Here is a 19634-nt window from a genome sequence, read left to right as displayed (position 1 = left end):
AATAGGTACTTTTGTATTACTTGTTCCTAAATATTCATGGATCTCAGCATAGGCATTTATAAAACCACTGAGCTGATTCACATTTTCTTGACTCGGACTGCCAAGACCATGCTCATTCACTGCAGCTGCTTGTGCTTACTGCACCGGACTTTAAGGTTCAGTTAGAGCGAGTCCTGTCTCCATTCATGTTAAAATAAGTATAATTTTTGTGCTTCAGTGTCCTGGTTTCGGCTGGGATAGAGTTGATTTCCTTCCTAGTGGCTGGTGTAGTACTGTGTTTTGGGTTTTAGTATGAGAATAATATTGACAACACGCTGATGTTTTGGCTGTTGCTAAGCGGTATTTACACTGGTCAAGGACTTTTTTCAGCTCCCCATGCTCTGCCAGGTGCCCAAGAAGCTGGGAGGGGACACAGCCAGGATAGTTGATCCAAACTGCCCAAAGGGCTATTCCATACCATATGATGTCATGCTCAGTATATAAAGCTGGGGAAGAAGAAGGAAGGGGGGGACATTCGGAGTGATGGCATTTGTCTTCCCAAGCAACCATTACGCGTGATGGAGCCCTGCTTTCCTGGAGATGGCTGAACACCTGCCTGCCCATGGGAAGGAGTGAATGAATTCCTTGCTTCGCTTTGCTCGCGCGCGCGCGGCTTTTGCTTTCCCTATTGAACTGTCCTTATCTCAACCCACAAGTGTTCTCACTTTTACTCTTCTGATTCTCTTCCCCATCCCACCACGAGGGTAGCGGGGGGGGAGTGAGTGAGCGGCTGCGTGGTGCTTAGTTGCACCACGACATGTCTGGGGCTAAACCACGACATTCAGTCAACTCTTTTTGTTACCTGATACCTAAATTTTGGATGTCTTCCAACCAAACGTTTCCACTAGGAGAGGGCAGTATGCGAGCCCATGTTCCGTTCATGCATTTCGTTCTCCAGGAAGGCATAGATGGCAGCAAACCTACAATCCCAGGAGGACATACATACATATCAACAGGCTGCCCAAACACATCAAACAAGTGTTCCCAAACCAAAAGGCAGTAAAAGGAACTAAGGCAGGGGCACAACTTTTGCGTCACCCCTTTGGCAACATAAATGAAGGCAGCTGCTTGTACACCGGAGGCCCAAAACACCACCAGCGAGATCCACGATGATGTATATTCAAAGAACAGCAAATGTATCAATTTTGGATCAGATATCGCATAAGCATGGAGGGAAACAATTTTACAGGAGAAATTTCTTTAAATGGCTCAACAACAAATGAAACAAAATGAACTGTGAAAATATGCACAAAGTTTTGGATGTCTCTTGGGTATAATTTTATTTCAAAGAAATTGGTATTTTGCAGGCAGAAGTATGTTAAGACTAATTTCCATTTGTGATGTCTCTCATCAATTAGAAGGTTCTTCCTCAGATAAACCATTAATATAGGCATGTACATGAGGGACAAAATAGTTTAGGAGAACTAAATTAAACGAATTGGCCCCACAAGAGTTTGTTACCTTTCCTAATACAGTTCATGTCCCATGGGCCACAGAGCTGTCTCTCTAGCAGCTTCAATACATTCCCTCTTACCTCTGGGCCAATAAAGCCATCTAATTTATTTAGAATTCTCTAGGCACAGTGTTTTTACTTTTCTGATACCAAGCTGTAATTTCTGTTGGTTTTGCTACTCATTTTTAAGCTACAGTCTAAAGAGGAAAAATCTCTATGGCTTTAATTTACTCATCTTGTCAGTCAAGGCATCCTATATAACTGCTGCACAGACAGAGAGCAGGCTGTTGCCCTGATGGTGGGAAATAAACTACACGGTTCAATTCTAGTTAAATGATTTACAGCAAAGATGTGGGAAAGATGTTGAAGACCTCTTCCCCCCCATCCTCCCAGAAATGCACTCCAACATGCCGCAGAATTTACTACGGACTGCACTGTATATTTAGTAGGATTTTAGAGCACTCTGGCTGTAATTTCCTTTCATATTTACCAACACATTACATATGTGAGCTCCCTCATTTCTCTGCACACATATGCACACAATAGACAGATGTGTCTCCTATAACAACCTCGAGATTCCAGAAAATATGAAATTCTCAAACTGTAGAAAGATGAACAGGTATCCGAACTGAAGAACTGGACTGGATATAGGTAAATAAGCAGGCTAGTATAGAAAATGTTCATACAGCTGTTGTGGTCATTTAGCTACAGTTTATTCTTAGTTGAATCAGAGTTAAACTTGACACTATTACAGGTAAAGCATCAAACTTGGAAGCTTATCAGGGCTAAACTCTTCTTAGGGTTCATGTAATCTTTTTGTAAATTCTTTTAGAATCTGAGTAATTTAAACACTCAAAATTAATTCATTCTTCTGTCCAAGGTATAAGATAACTTTACACTTATGTGATCTTTTTAATGCAATTAAAAGATGATAATAAAATTCACATCTGTATTCCTACATAAAGAGTGGTACAGAACAAAATAGGAAATAAGGCAAAATAACTAAAAAGAAAAATTTACTAATGTAAATGTCATGTACCATCAGCCTACAAGTCTCTTTCCAAACAGAAGCACTGAGATGCTCAAAATGACAGTAAAATAATACAATTTATCAGCTGGTAAATTCAATTTTAGAGGGTATCAGCCACTAGTAAATTTCATGGTGTGTGGTTTTAAGAAGCACAAGCAGTTTGTGCCTCTCTCATTTTATAATTTATTCTCTTTATATTAAACAAGAGTAGAAGAAGTTGGATGAGGAAGATAATAGCAAAAAAACCTGACTTTTCTGTCCACTCATCAACACTGCTGACCCATAAGAGATACCACTTTTTGCGAAGAAGAAAAATTTCCGAGGGAACACAAACTGAGTTGGCTGATATATACTGAACCTATTGTATCAGTCAAACAAGAATTAAGGCTTTACTGTTTCTTTTTCTTCTGTAAGAAATAAATTCTGAAGATTATATTTGTAGGGGGTTTTTTGTTTGCTTTTTTAATCAAAATATGAAAAGTAAGACCATTCAAAGCTGAGTATCACACAAGGCTGTTAAAGAAACTAGAACATACAGGAATATTACTATTCATGTGTTCCAAATTTTACACCAATATAAAGAAACAAAGCTAGAACAAAGCTATCTTATATAAAATCAATATGTTTTCAGTGCATACTTGTTCCACTGGTAAGTCCTTGAGACTCATGCAACTACAGTATCACCAAACACACACAGATAAATCTATCTCCACATGGATTCACCTCCAGGACTGTCTTGTGCAAAGTCAAATGCACTAGTTGAGATTAATAAACTAATAGAATAGAAATAACCTTCTTGGCTTGTCCATGTTTTAAACTGCTACAGAGATATGTAAAAGTAAATGCTAATCTTTATAAATATATATGTACTTCATGAATGAACAATTTCTCCTAGGTGTTCTCTTGATTACTCAAATACCTGTTGAACATGTGCTAGATAGACAAATATTGATGGATCTGTTTCATTAGCAATCGGATGCATCATTGAACAGCTCAGAGCAATGGCACACAAAACCTCAGCAAATCAAATCAGGACTCCTGCACAGATGATTTCTAGTTAATTTACATTCTCCATAGGCATTTAAAGTGACATGCTTTGAATACGGTGCTGATGTTTGACTTTGAAGACACTTCTTTTTACAACATACAGTTTTCAGTGCTAAGATCAAATACAAAACTCCCTTGTTGCCTTCAAGTCACACTAAGCTAGTGCCATTTGTATTGCTGTGGCTGCAAATTTCAGTGACTGGACGTTTGGGGATATTTACTTCCTTTTGCACATTATTTAAAATAGTTGGCACCAATTTCGGTTCACCTGTGGCTCTTCTGATTTCACTTCTTTGTCACATTTTCTTTTAAGGCTAATGCATTTTAGTAGTGAATTAGTTTGAGATTCAAGCTCTGCTGGTTTCTAACGGTGCTACTGTTAAGAAGAATGATCACAAAATACAGACAAATACCTTGCTTTTTTCTTGCTGAAATTCTATCTGGATGTTGGTTAGTTTAGCTCGTAGCTCCTCATTAGCAGCTTGCAGGGCTTCAATCTCCATGTCGGACTTCTCTCCCTTGGCACGACTTTTCTTTGACATAATTATTTTTGAAGTTTAAAACAAAATTTTTGCTCCACACTGAGCTACCAGCTAGTGCCTTCTGCTTTTAGCATTTAAGAGTCATGTAGTGTTCAACAAAATCTTTCACACAAATCTCTGCCATCGTGGGAGCAGTCTCTCATGTCCTGGAAGAAACAAAGTAGTGGGAACAGAATTAGGCTACAGCATCAGGCAGAATCGAACATCAGACTTAACATCCAGTTTTAAAGCACACTGAACTTCCTTGTAGTTTAAACTGTATTGCACAGTGTACTAGACTTTGAAAGAAACAGATCAGAAAAGAAGAAGTTACACAATATTTCATCATCTTATCTAAACCCTATCCACTGTAATCTGATGTCCACAGAAATAAAACTCTTTTCAGTTATGAAGAATATAGCATATAAACATAAATCATGTCTTATTCAAGACCTGACTTGGTCCATGCTCAGGATTCCCAAGAGGCACAGGGACAACCATAAATTAACTGAGGCTACCAGTGTTTCAGTGGGAATAGTTTATTTCCTGTAGTAAGAAGAAAGCACTTTTCACCTTAATCTATCAGTTAGAACGTATTATTGAGAGTTATCATCGAGTCTCACAACATCAGGATATATGGAAAAGGTATCACAAAACTGGAAAAACATTTTAAAATTACTTCTTAAAAATATGATATATATGAACTGCCTGTGTTCAGGGTTGATACTGTTTGAAATGCCCTAACTGAAACATGAACGTATTTAACTTCATTTTCATTCCCCAGCATGCCTCTAGGCTTAAAAAGTATTCAATTATTTAAATCAGCTTTATGTAATTTTCAAGGAGAATATCAATAGCAGACAACGAACCCTAATTCCAATAATTAGGAAATCCCACAATTAGTTTGCTTCATGAGTAGTTATAGAAGCTTAACCTGCAGCTTTTTTTCCTCTCTGCTCTCCTCTAAAAATAACCTGGTGCTCCACAAACCAAGCAACAAGTGCTTTCCATGCTGAATTAGTTTCCAAACCCACGTCCTCTGTTCATTTTAAATATCCACATAATTTTCATCATTAAATTGCTGACAAAGCAGGGAGGTTCCTACTTTAAGACTGAACTACATCCCTGGAGTATTATACTTTCAAGAAAATTGCTCCCAAATTGCCTTCAAACAGAAAGTTGCTCATTCCAACCTACTTCTACCTGGGAGTTATTTTAGAAATTGTATTATAATGAAAATCACATGCATTCTTTAGCACATACTTTCTAAAGGGTTAACAACTAATACCTCAGGTGTGTACAGACAAACACCATTTGGTGGGTTCAACTAAATACATAAGTTTTATTTTCCTTTTTAAGGACTGGTAAACAAAAAAACAAGGAGTTAAATATCTTGCTCAAAATGACAAGTCAAATCAGATGAAAAGTGAACAGAACTCAGGACACCAAGTCTCAGTCTGTTTGAAAATATTCCCATGGAGTTCTTTCATTTATAAATAATATATAATTTACAACAAAATGGGAAATTGAGTTAAATTTTAATTTTATTTATGTATCAAACCTGCCTTACAAAACAAATAAACACTGGTGCTACTGTGATTTTACACATAATTGTTTATTCAAGAAAAATAAAGTAGCAATATTCTTACAGTAACTTGAAACAGAGAACTCTTCAGTGAGTAGAAGAAACTTGAGGAATTATTGTTCTTAAAGGAATTTCACGCTATTAATCTATGGAGTTTCTATGATGCTAAAGACTAAAACTAAAGACTATTTAATCAATAGATTTAATCCAAAATCCTTAACTGTATGGAAAAATTGAATTCAAAATCAGTTGCTAGTGTTATTTCCCTGGTCAATTTGTAAAGAAAATCTAAAATAACATAGATGTGCAAATCCAATCTATAATAATTCCACAACATTTACAGTAGTGGAAGGGGAAATGAATGGTTCCTTATCTCAAAGGCTATCTGAGGTATTCAGATACTATCGAGGAATTATTCCTGAAATCCTTACTAAGACAAAATTCCCGATGCAGACAGATTATATATGATTTAATCCAGTAGATTATTAACTAAGTTAAGGAAACAAAAAAGATCCCTCACTGGCCTGGGTACATGAATTTTAACCTCATTAGATCCCACCCCCATCTCAATTACAGTTTGGAATAAAGAACATTTAAGTGATAGACGTGTTTGCTTCTCCATCAGTAAAACGAGAAAGCGAGGTAACTGTGCTTGATGTGGATATGCATGACATCCAGAGAACCGAAAGAGAGATTTGAAATGTGGAGTGTTTTGAAATTACCACATATATTTTGTTCAGTTACAATAATCTCTCCTGATCATACCATGTTCCCAAGCACATTATGAAGATAGTAGACCATTCAATATGAACATCTAAACTTATATTTATGCTCTTCAGGGGATGGTCTGTCTCTGAAGACCTGGTTGTGTAAAACTCTCAATGACTGCAGAGTTCATATTCTATCCCAGAGTCACCATCACTCAAACCCTTTAACAAATCAGGTCCTACAGTAAGGTACCAGAATAATGCTGTTGTCTACCTTTGAAAATGTGGGGGTCTAAATATAATATGCATTATTTAAAGCTGTTCAAATTACATTTAGCGCTTAAATTAGCCTTAAAAATAAAGAGCTCAGCACTACTCTTTGAAGTACTCTTTAGAATTTAAAAAAATGGGAATCTCAAAATATTGTTCTCAGTCTTTTTCCTGTAACTCACAACAGTTAAAAATTGTACCTTTCAGGTAAAATAAAAGCTTAGACCCAGAACCTGAAGAAAATCACCCTCTTCTCTTATAGGCATTAAGGGGAAAAAAAAACCAAACCCACAAAAACCCCAAACAAAACAAAACAAACAAACAAAACCCATGAACCTGCATTGGTGGGCATAGAAACATTTCCATTTTTACTCTTCCCTAGATAAATCTTCCAGCCTATCTATTTCAAAAGTAGGAACTATGGCAACACAAAGCCTCTCTATACACTCAGAGAGGCACAAAGCCCAGACACACAAGGGCTACAGCAGAAGAACATGCATCTTGATTCCCAGATCAAAGGGTTAGAACCAGTGAGTGCCTAGATTCCCTTCTAGCTGACTACCCACATTTACTGTTTGGATAAAGGTCAGGATTAAAGAAAACAAAAACAAAAAAACCCTTGCTAACACAGTGAGAAAAAAAGAAGGAAAAAATATTCTACTCTGACAAAATTTGACTTTACTGACTCAGAAGCTTCAACCAACAACCTGTTTATTAACTCACCATATGTCAGTTGACAGGCAAGTTCATGAAGCCACCACAATACAGTCCCACAATCACTCCATGAATAAAAATAGCCACTCCCTGCACTGTGAGTTCTACACACTTATTGCAAACCTTAAGATCATTTGAATATATTTTATATTTCACAAAAAACAAGGATAGGAAAAAGTAATGGATTCTAAATCACAAGTCACCTTTTCAGCAGTCTCTGGAACATACAAAGTGTCTCACTTTACTTGATAGGTACAGGGGCACTTGTAATTCAAGAAAAAGAACAACAAAAGAAATAAACTTGATCGGATTTGAATCAACTGTTCAACAGTTTGGGGGACTGGTGTGTGAGAGCTCAAAATATTTAACATGATTAACAAATTATTACTCCATTTGTGTTAGACATTTTGGGAAATCCATTAAATTTCTAAGGTACCCAGAAAACCAATCAGCTGACCAGTGTTCCAATCATAACTTCCAATTTCCCCTCTATTTGCTTTACAGATTTAAAGGGTGTACTTTATCACTACCTCAATCTCTTCCCTGGTTTTATCAAGAAAGGCCTAGAACTAAGTCATGAACTGCTATATGATGCTTCTAGATATTAAATATCAATAAAACATAACAGTAAAAAAAGAAAAATTAATTACTCCAAAAAATGTGAAAGTGTAGCATCAAAGAATTTTGATTACTTAAGAGTAAGAAAAGAAGGAACTTAACAGTTTCTGGTGAAAAATAACTCCTTTTAAAGAAATGCAAGTCTTTAAACATGATTCTGTGCTGAATACATGAAAGTAAGTGGAGGGTTATATCTCCAGAGAGTGAGTCTTACAGTAATAAACAGTAATCAACAGGAATAGTAAGTACACCCATAAACTCAAGTAATAAATATGGGTAAAATAACATGGTAACAAGAAAAATTTACTAAATTGTGTCATCCAAAATTCAGCATTCCAGTCTTGATTCAGACTTGAACAACATTATTCAGCTTCAACATAATTTTTGGAAGGTGAAGTTGTTAATGAGTCATCTCAGCTGAAACACCAAGCAAAAACACAGGTACAGGAATAAAAAAAAAAAAAAGCTTCTTCATCTAGACACTTCACCTCCACATAGACAGTGGTTTTTCCATTTTACTTCAACCTTACTCTTACAATACTGCAGAGCCTACTATGGGCTACCCATAACCCTTACTATGCTTGTGAACATGAGACGTAAGTACATTTTAGTACAGCACAATTCTGAATATTCAAGAAGTTTAACATAAATTTTATTACCTTAGCACTTGACAATAGTAAAGGCAGTGGACACAGGTACAATGTTAACTTCAGAAGTAACTGCCAGTTCACCTATGTTACAATTTAAAAACCAGTCATAATCAACCAGTGAGCGTACGGGAAAGACAGCGTTCATAGCTCACAATGCCCAAGGCGCATTTCTCACACGGTTCAGATGACCTACATTTCCTGCTTTAATTCTCAGTTCTACGTAATAAAACATGACTGAGTGGATAAAAGCAAAAGCATCTCTACAGGATGTACAATAATACTTTTCTCAGCCAAAAAATATAAATACAAATTATCAGAATAATTTTCTAAGTATATTGTAGACTAGTCACATTTTAGATACCCATTCATTAGCTACCTACCAAAAAAAAAAATCTATTTCTGTAACAGTAGAGCTTTTGAGGGTTATTTTAAATCCTATCCCACCTAGGGAAATGCAGTTTCCTTACAGTGGAACACTTTTGTAAGTGACATTTGTGATTTTTTTTTGTGGATAAAAACAAAAACATCTTCATTGTTAACTAACAGCCCCACATTCATTTTTGCAGATTCACAGCCTACAGTCCTGAGCCATTTTTCCTTTAATAACAATATGCCTATAGGTCCAAACTATATGGAAAGCAAACACCAAGAAACTCTAAGCATTTTTCATTGTTGTTTTGCCGAAAGAGCTCATACTAATGTAATCCTGTTGAGCCATGTTGAACAGAGGTAACTTCTTTGCTTGGTAGAGATTCCAGTGTAGCATGAGTTAGGCTTTTATGATGCCTCACTCAGAACATTCCTAACAGGTGATACCCTGCGGATGAGCACAGTATTTGTAAGTCACTTAGCTCTTCTGTCAAGGATAGTAATTGCTTCCATTATTTTTTTCAATGGCACCTCAGGAAAGGTGATCTGCTGAGATTCTGTACCTCCATAGTCTTTCAGAAAATTCCCATTGCCCCCAGGAATCAGTATTGATGTTTTAACATCCCATCACAAATCACTGTCTTCCAGGTCCTTACGGAGCAGTTAACAGAACTAGAGTTTGGCAAGTTTCAGAATGAATTTCACCTGTGTCATGCATGCATCTGTTAAAACACTAAAATATGCAACTAAAATATGTTTCCAAGTCACTGCATACCACCAAAAAAAATTTAAGTATATCAAACTCATTTAAACCCTATGCACACACTCAAACATATGTGTACCTACTACTGACAACCATATAACACTGAATAATTTTTTTTGATTGGTACTGCTGCAGGCCATTGGATAGCATCCAGTACATTAACGGCCTCATTCTACTCAAAGGACATAAGCAGCCTATCCAAAAAAAAAGCTAGCTCTTAACTTACAAGAAATTATCACAAGTAAAAGGGAATGTTTCAGCTGAAGAGGACAAGGCAGGGGGAAGGGAAGGAATCACATATGCATTTAGTAGCCAAGATTAATTTGAACTTATGTACACAGTTTTTTTAAAATCTGTGTTAAAGCTATTTACAGAAGGGGCAGAATCTTCAGTAATCCTTGCAAGCCATTTAGAACAGGAACCACAGAATAGTTACATGATGGAAAAGGATTTACCATAGAATCGTAGAATCATAGAATGGTTTGGGTAGGAAGGAACCTTAAAGATCATCTAGTTCCAACCCCCTTGCCATGGGCAGGGACACCTTCCACTAGACCAGGTTGCTCAAAGCCCCATCCAACCTGGCCTTGAACACTTCCAGGGATGGGGCATCCACAGCTTCTGTGGGAAACCTGTCTCACTATCCTCACAGTAAAGAATTTCTTCCTTATAGCTAATCTAAATCTACCCTCTTTCAGCTTAAAGCCATTACCCCTTGTCCTATCACTACATGTCCTGCTAAAAAGTCCCTCTCCAGCTTCCTTGTAGGCCCCCTTCAGGTACTGGAAGGCTGCTAGAAGGTCTCCCCAGAGCCTTCTCTGCTCCACGCTGAACAACCCCAACTCTCTCAGCCTGTCTTCACAGGAGAGGTGCTCCAGCCCTCTGATCGTCTTCGTGGCCTTCCTCTGGACTCGCTCCAACAGGTCCATGTTCTTCTTATGTTGAGGGCCCCAGAGCTGAAGGCAGTACTGCAGGTGGGGTCTCACTCGAGCGGAGCAGAGGGGGAGAATCACCTCCCTCGACCTGCTGGTCACGCTTCTTTTGATGCAGCCCAGGACACGGTTGTCTTTCTGGGCTGTGGGTGCACATTGCTGGGTCATGTTGAGCTTCTCATCAACAAACACCCCCAAGTCCTTCGCCTCAGGGCTGCTCTCAACCCATTCTCTGCCCAGCCTGTACTTGTGTTTAGGATTGCCCCGACCCATTTAAAGGAACAACAGGTCTCTGATTTTACAGATTATTTTTGAGGGCAAATGAAGGACCAGTTCAAAAATGTAACTTTGAATGGACTATTTACTGTGACTACAGACAATTGTCACTGCCATTCCACTGCCAAGCAACAACAGAAATACAACCTTTTGGGTGCAAAAATGCTAACCTCAGATATGAGACCCCTGATTGATATCCTGAAATTGATAATCTTCTCAAGTCACTACAGCTCATTAGGTCAAAGCTACTGAAACAGCAGAGAACAATCAAAATAATAAATTTATATGATGGGATGGGAACAAAAAGCAGAGGCAAACATGCACTACAAACGTGTTTGCACAACACCACAGCTTGTTTGGAGACACGTGTAGTGCCCAGCGAGCAGTACAGCTGCCTTACAATGCAGTCTTACACAGTCTTCATGCAAAAAAGTGGTGGAAAGCACTGGCTCCGCTACAGCCCCTCTAGGAGAGGAACTGAGCCAGGTCTCCTCCAAACCGCTCTTGCCACCTACCTTCCCCCAGCTCTGCTGGCCCCTTCAAGACCCTACGCAGATGCACTCTGCAACTCCCTTTCTGCACTACACAACACTTTAATATACTAGGAGCTACTAAAAGCTTGACCTGAATCCCTTCCCAAAAAGTTATGAGCTTGATTCCAGGCCTTTAAAATAAATAGAAAATATTCATTGGCTTCAGTGAATGATCATTTTTATTAATATTTACCCAATTTCACTTGTAGCACTGTTTTGTGGATTAATCATTAAAATCACTTTACCATCCATATTAAAAGACAAACTGCTACAAACGGCAGCCCTGCAACACATATAAAATCAAAAAGACAGTAACACAAAAAGGCAAAGTTCAAATGCAACCAAAAATAATAAAACAAAACCCTCCCTCCACAACCTTCCAAAGCCAGCTCTGTTACAGAGTCAGAGCTTTTAGGGTGCTGGGTTAACTGCAAGCCCAGAGAGGCAGCTCTAGGCAGAGCTGCTCCTCTGATCTCTGGGCCAGTTCCTTTCTTTTGAGCACCCACAGGAGACCTGACGAGATGCCTGCTGTCTGGCGCGACGTACCTCCAGCCTCCTGCCCTCCCGACTGTACCCTGGGTGTGAGGCAGGGAGATCCCTGGGCTTTCGCTGAGGAGCAGCACTCCCTTTAAAGCACAGTATTTCACAGCAAAAACGGGAGCAGAAAGAAAGGGCAAGTTGTAGCATTTTTCAATAAGGGCTAGAGAAATGGCAAATACAGAGACAGATTCTAATAGCTTTATTCACTGTCACTGACACCTCACAGATTAATCATCTTGCCAAATTTAGGTTTTTGTTTAGTTATTTATCTGATTTTTGCAGGAAGGTTCCTTTGGATTTTTTTTAAAATCATTATTATTTTTATCATGAGGGGTTAGAATAGTTAAAACCTGAAACTGGAAAACTGAAAAATTCATTTTTCAGGATAACAGCTGTGTAGGAAATGTGCAAAACAACTGACAGGCTGGGGAAGAGAGGTTCAGATTCCCAATTTGATGACTCAAAAGAGAGGTGGAACCTCAGTGGGAGAAAAACTGGGGCAGTCTAACACTTTACTAAATGTTGAATATTTACTTTATTATTTTGTAAATCAGTAGGATAGACTTAAGAGGTCAAGTGTAAGGAGGAGAAAAGGCTTATCTGGATGTGATCTAGTTACCAGCTGAACAGTGAAGCAAACCAAGGTGGCATGATTTGATGTCACTACCTCTGATTTCGAGAATTATTTGTGCAATGAATCACCTTTACTAAACCTGCAAGCTACCTTGTATTGTGCCAGCCAGGCCACGCTCCCACCTTACTGCTCCATCACAGAAGAATTACACAGCTATGTGCAGAGCAGCACGAGCATATCAGCCAGCACAATAAAGTTATAACTCCGAGCAGGTTAATGACAAAACTTCCTCACCTACCAAGGGGCAGCTCAACTTTGATAAATCTTCTCATTAAAATCAGGGCCCTTAGCCAAAATGAAGATGCTCCCGTTCCAGTAATACAGAAGACTGATAAAAGAACATGCTTTATTTTTGCAAAGATGCCATCATGCTCCACTTTTAAAGGCAAGTTCCTTGGTTCTTGAGATCAAAATAAATATGCACACTACAGACCTGGCAGTGTTGTTACTTAAATTTTGAAGAGTCACAGAATCCTCAGAAAGCATCTACCTGCCCTCAGCAATTTAGGACCTCAAATTTACATTTGACTGCCATTACCAAAGACCCCTGCTCAACTTCAATGTGCTTGAAGTAAGATACCCCACATTCAAATCTAGTTTCAAATCTAACTGGATAATAATTAATAATAATAATAATTATTATTATTATTATTTTATGGACAACATACTGGTCTAAGGCTTGATGGATTTTGGTTTCATTTACAGTTCTGTCCAGATTCCTTGTATGACCTTGAACAAATCACTTAATCTCTCAGTAAAATAGGTTTTACACTTGCCTACCTCAGAAAGACATTCTGAAGACAATAATAAAATATGAGACACTGAATAGGGATTATGAGAAATGGGGCCTATGAGAACCCAGCAAGAGTTGACGATTGTTAGTTGGCAGGAACCATCAAATTTAGTGTCCCACAAAACTGCAATTCCCTCACAAGATCTGTTAACTTTCTCATAACAGTGCTCTGATAATCAGCCAGTTAATGCTGACATTTCAGGTATTGATATTAGAGTGAATGTGCATTGGAGTGAACAGAGTTGAGGTCCCTCTGGTTCTACACTACAGGCTGATGGAACTGCATGTCCTGGGATAAAATATTTAAACTGGATATTTCAGCCAGACAATAGCTTCTTTCCTCTCTCAATTCTCTCAGTTCTGTAAGGGAGCAGTGCAGCAGCTTAAAACTACAGGCAGTAAAATGCACAGCTAGATACTAACACAGCAAGAGACTGGAGACAATCTTTCATTTCTTACTCGGCTTAAATAGGACAGAGACAAGCACAACAAAGCACAAGAGCAGCACAGAGAAGAAACTTTGTGAACTAAAGACTTTCTTTGTGCAACCATCCTCCAATATCCACAAACTGAAAACGCTTTACCACCGTGAGAAGACTACCAATAAAACATCCTTCTGGTAACTGCCAGCAAATTTGATTCAAACCATGCCAGGCTTGTTGGAAAGGTTGCTGGCAAGTCGGCCACCAGAAGTACAAATGTGCTTTCTGAAGATGCTTAGAGTTGAATGTGGTGGCCGTGAAGACTTGCAGAAAATACTTTTATCCAGATACATGTATCAAAATTATAATTTTAAGGATAGTATACCTCAGAATGTTAAAAAACAAAGACAAATTCAGTCCTAATTCAGCTTAAAAACAGAGAAACATGCAATTAGATATAAATACAAAACTCCAGAATTACTCTGTGACAAGCCACTATAGACTATGAGACTGACTGTTGCCCAGATTAGATTGTCCCAAAGTATTTTGAAGTTCAGAAATTAATAAATGCACACAAATATATATATATATGGAAATAAAGCTTCCTAAATTTGAAAGAATGGTTAGACACAGAACAGAGATTACTTGTACAGGCAATTTTGAACTTTCTAGTAAGCAAGTTGCGCACCCAACTTATGGGGGGCACAGCACTGCTAGCAGTGTATCTCAGACTGCTGAACGCTGTCATAGTCAGGCTGTTTTGGTCATTTAGGAGAATTAAAAAGTGATTTATTGTTCACTCTGAGGAAAACATCCTTATCCCTTTTACCTATATAACATTTTTCCTTCATTGGGAAATCAAGTTTTTATTTCAGTACGCTGTTTCAGAGAGCAGACCATGAAGATGGTACAGTGTTTTACATAAAGTTGAGGCCAAGACGTGTCACCTAAAGCTTACAGGAATCCCTGTGGTTGAATGAAAGATGTACGCTTCACTCCTTATGAGCACAACCTCCTTCTTCCCATGGTGCCTGAAAAGAAGGCCGTTCTCTGCAAGGTCTAAATGGTTCTGTAAATCATCTTTGACCATGGACAAAAATCTTTATTCAAGCTGCATTATCATGTAAATAGGACACAGCAGCAATCCTACCTTTGCATCCAGTTGTGTAAAAATATATTCATATTCATATAATTTCTGCTATGAATTGATCTTACTATTCAGTTCTGTTCCTCTCCCCACCTCATGCCCTAAAAGAGGTGGCAGAGGGAAGCCTCAAAAAAAGGGTGCTGGCAGTGACTTTACAGACACGCTTAGTCTTAATGAAGATTCAGTGGAGAAATATGAAAGTAGGTATTGCCAAAAGAACTATTCTTTCCACAACACACATCATCTCCCTAAACTTCAGCTGAATCTCTGAATAAGATTTGCTTTAAGGTTAAGGTTAGCACAGCTGTGGCAGTAACACCACAATTTTTCACCTCTTAAACAGCAAAGCTACATTAGCAAAACTTTAACTAGCTGTTTCCAAAGTAGGGCGGGGGGGAATAGATCCTGGGGAGTGGGCTACCAGAATGGAGCCTGCTGAAGAAGACTCTAATAAAGGAAGGGAGCTAATCTTCTCAATGATGTAGCCCACTTCTTATCACTAGCCTAAATAAGAGTCATATCTGCTGTCTGTTACTGCCCGGCACCCTGAGGAGTCTGTCCCAGCTCATTCCTCACAACCACCAGTTCTCACAGACAGAAGAAAGGAAGAGGAAGAGGAAGAGGAAGAGGAAAGAGAATTGCTATCAGAAGAGGAAGAAGAAAAAATAAGGGTGAGATGAAAGCTGGAAGTTACACACAAATCAAGACTTAGTTGTTACCTGCAAACACTGCCCTTGTACAGGAAAGGGAAAATGCTGAAATGCTGCCTGCTTCAGTGAACAATGCGAAAACCAGGAGCTCTTAAGTGTGACCATGTTCTTTCCCCTCCCAGAGAATATCAATTCAAATGGCTATGCTACAAACATATATTATTATTTTTTTAGCAGTAAAAATCTGGAAACATCCAATCATAAAGATCTTCACTAACACCTCCCAAATGTTGTAAGGGATTAAAGATAGGAAATTACTAGATGTTAACTTTGAGATATGCAGGTCTTCACCAGGAAATAGCTAGGTAATGGGTTTCCTTTCACCGTCCTGACTAGAGGATCCACTTTTAAATCTTAGATTGATTGTTGGAAGTTAATTGAAATGCTCAAATACTCTCCACCTCCTTTCTACTACCAAATTTCTCTTTTTTTCTTGGGTTGTAATAACATCCAGCACACCTGGAAACTGCTCTCCATCAGCAATATAATCCCCTTTCCCTGCTCCCCCTCTTTCATTGACTTTTAGTAACTGTAAAAATTCATTCATATATAGATCACTAAATGTAAGGCAGGGGAAATATAAAATTATACCTGTGCAGGAAATTGTTACAACTGCACTCTTGCAAGAAGTTTAACACAAGTTCTTTTACTTGAGAAAGATGGGAAGTCAGTTTTCCACAGTTTCCTGAAAAGCACAGAAATATTAAACTGCCACTTTTGAACAGACGGAATAAAGTGCAACTGATCCCAAAAGCAAAACAATACCAGGGTAAGGCTCAGAAGGACACTAAAATACTGTAATTCTTTTGCATCCTTTTCTACCTCTTGTCTCAAACAACCAGAAGACAATAAAGTATTTCCACAATAAAGAAATGCAAGCTCCTCAATTAAGCAATAGAAGTGCCTCTGCTACAGACTGGACACTTGTCATTTACATGTCAGTATATTCCCTCACCTGGTTCCCCTTTGCATTTCTTAATTGTAAGATAGATTTCACATAAGTCAACCAGAATTTATTTCCCTCCCCAAAACTTTTACTTTGGTTTTAAAAGCAAGAAGTAGTGCACAGGCTAGCAGGGTTGTGGCAAAGACGCTTATCAAGCTTGCACAGCACTCTGTTCAGGGGTTGCCAACTAATCAAATTCAAACTTTTCTTCTATTCAAATGATTTAATTAATTCTGACCCCTCCGCCCCTCAACATTTTCCATCTTGGTCATCTTCAGGACTAAATACAGATATACAGATTTGCATCCCTGATGGTCCTGACATCAGAGCACACCTACAAAACCCATCATTCTATCTACACAGGAATCCCTCTCAGACATACTAGACTCTTTAACAAACTTGAATTGTCAGCTTCTCTTAACCCCCTTTCCTAAATTGTAAATAGAGAGAATTCTTCCTGGACCAAGAACCACTACGGTCCTCAGGGCAGGGCACTGTAATGATAAAGATGTGATAAACTTTCAATAGCCAGTAAAACTTCTGGTTTTGATAATATGGTGTGTTTTCTGGACCACAAATGCTTAATACATCTGTTTGTTAGTTTGGATACAATCTCTAAACAGTGGCTCAACATCTAAAAATAATTCAGGTAAAGAGAATCACAGAGATTCAATCAGTGCATTAAGTTTCAGAATAAGTTTTCATGGCTGATAACATGTATTTCTTCAAGATCAAAATACTTACAGGAAGTGAATAAAACAGAACTTAGGAGAATACCTGAAAATTACACCATCTAGTACCCTATGCTAATGCTCATCAAAGATGTTAATTTGAAGATACAGTAAGCAATTTTTCAACACAAATCAGAACTCCATTGGTCAATTCTGCAGTCATGAAGTGTATTTATGTTACTCAACTCCATCCAGACCCAAAAGAGCATATTCACTGGAAAGGGTTTTTTTCTTCATTGTGGTGGGTTGTATTTGCTAACTAGCATTGCTGGGCTGATGCTCTGTTTTATTCAATTCGGTTTCTGTACTCACACATATGGTCCTATGAGACATTCTTTCTTCCCCACATTTTGCTTTCCCCGTTTCTGTTTCCTGCTATAACGAACACACACAAGAGCTACTAACACATTTTTGAATAGAAAATGTTAATAAATGTAACTCTACCAAATATGTTCACGTCTGAAGTAACTTTTCAAACAAACTTGAGGTAGACTTTCTAGTTTGTGTTAAAGTTAAGTTTTTGACACACAGAACACAGTCCACACTAGATAAAAAGTTAAGTCAGATGGGAGATGGAAGTGTTTCAGTATGTAACATTTTTCAGGCACACTGACTCCAAATTTTATGTAAAATATAGGATGTGCAAAAAGATCACACAAGGCAGAAAAGGCGCAGAAAGGTCTCCATGAATTAAACAAAAGTCTGATAGAAAGCAGTTTCCTCAAAATAATAGGTTATGCCACTGTACAGTATTTGATTGCAGAACTGCAGTATTGAGCTACTGAGTAACAACCTGAAATCAATTGTTATTGTCCAAGCTGATTATAACATGGAAACACATAAAGGTATATTTTAAAATATGTTTTTGTTTAAGACTACTTGTAATACAAAGACTGTCATATTATACTTAACAAAAGTATATACTATATAAATATAGTACGTGTGTATGTGCACAGGATGGGTTTCCTTCAGAAAGGATAAGTTTCAGGTGGTGAGATAGTGTCCTTCAAAACTACTCTCCTGGAAATCAATACTTACACAATGCTATGCATAAAACATGCCTTCCCCCGCCCCCCCCCCGTATATTGCCATAATCAAGGCCATAATCAAGTGACATTATGAAAGCTATTTAATATTCATAACACATCATTCAGAACTATTGAAGTTACAAATTCATTGAATGGAAGAGCTGAGAAAACCAAACAAAAAGCTAGAAAGACAACCATAAACATGAGAGAGCCTATTTACCAAGAAAAAGCACCAGGTATTACAAGGACAGTATATCCTAAAGAATTGTCAAAACTGCCAACTTCATGATCTGTCACTACTATTTATTGAATGCATAGCATGTAGGCTACAGGTTTCCAATAGTTCATACCTTCTTTTTGCATTCATACTTATTTATGAATAGACAAGGAGCTTCATAATAGCCTGAAGATCTGTTATGCTTCATATCCAACAGCTTAATATATGAAAGACCTTTCCGAGGTGTCAGAAAAGTTTGATTAGTGTTCTTTTTAACACCTCTTGCAAACATTCCACACATAGACAAGTACTCTTAGATGACTAAGTGAAACATGACCTATCTTATCTCAACACGACCATTACTAGCCACAGACTTATCTAATGGTAAAACACGTGTGGGAATTCTGCCAGCAGCTGTACAGCTATCAGCTGCCCAAATGTACTCCCTTGTTATATTTGCAGGAGAAACTATTCAGACACAAGCATTTTGTAGTACTTCTTTTCTGTGTTTGAAGAGTAATGGATCTGTAATCACATGGCAGGGAACATAAGTAATATTTGTACAGAGGATTAGTCAGCACAGATGGATTGTTCAAAGGTTGTTAAGAAAAAAGTTGAAATATGAGAGTAATACCAAAGTTTACCTAAATTTCATTTCCATCAATTTAAAGAGAGGATAAAAATATCAATTTTGGCAGATTTCATGATCAGTCAGCAAAACAAAGAAAGAGCCATTTTTAAAAATGTGCCCGGCCCTATACCAAACACATTGCGGCAATCCTAATTTTTCACAGAAACAGACAGTCTTTCTCTAAAGCAAAGTGCCCGCACGTAGCTGCACAATGTAACAGCACCATCCGCCCATGAATGTTTGTGTTTACACCACCGTTCTGAGGATGTAGTTTGGAGATATTAGAAACAGTCTAGCCAAATAAATAAGACATTGATATGCAAGAAAT

At 38.0% G+C, this 19634-nt stretch overlaps 1 protein-coding gene across 1 annotated transcript in view; it reads right to left on the bottom strand.

Annotated features, from left to right (window-relative positions):
• JAKMIP1 (janus kinase and microtubule interacting protein 1) overlaps positions 1 to 18959 on the bottom strand; it is a 72428-nt gene extending 53469 nt beyond the window's left edge. Inside the window, exons 1-2 of the mRNA XM_072861411.1 lie at positions 18809 to 18959; positions 3983 to 4257 (exon numbers count right to left, since the gene is read on the bottom strand). Coding sequence (XP_072717512.1) covers positions 3983 to 4111 — 129 coding nt within the window. The 5' untranslated portion in view covers positions 4112 to 4257; positions 18809 to 18959. The remainder of the gene's footprint in view (positions 1 to 3982; positions 4258 to 18808) is intronic.
• Positions 18960 to 19634: the final 675 nt, after the last annotated feature.

This window comes from Ciconia boyciana, chromosome 5 (assembly GCF_034638445.1).
Source record: "Ciconia boyciana chromosome 5, ASM3463844v1, whole genome shotgun sequence".
Lineage (NCBI taxonomy): Eukaryota > Metazoa > Chordata > Aves > Ciconiiformes > Ciconiidae > Ciconia > Ciconia boyciana.
Note: the sequence above shows the minus strand (reverse complement) of the source record. Positions and strands in the feature narration are given on the sequence as shown.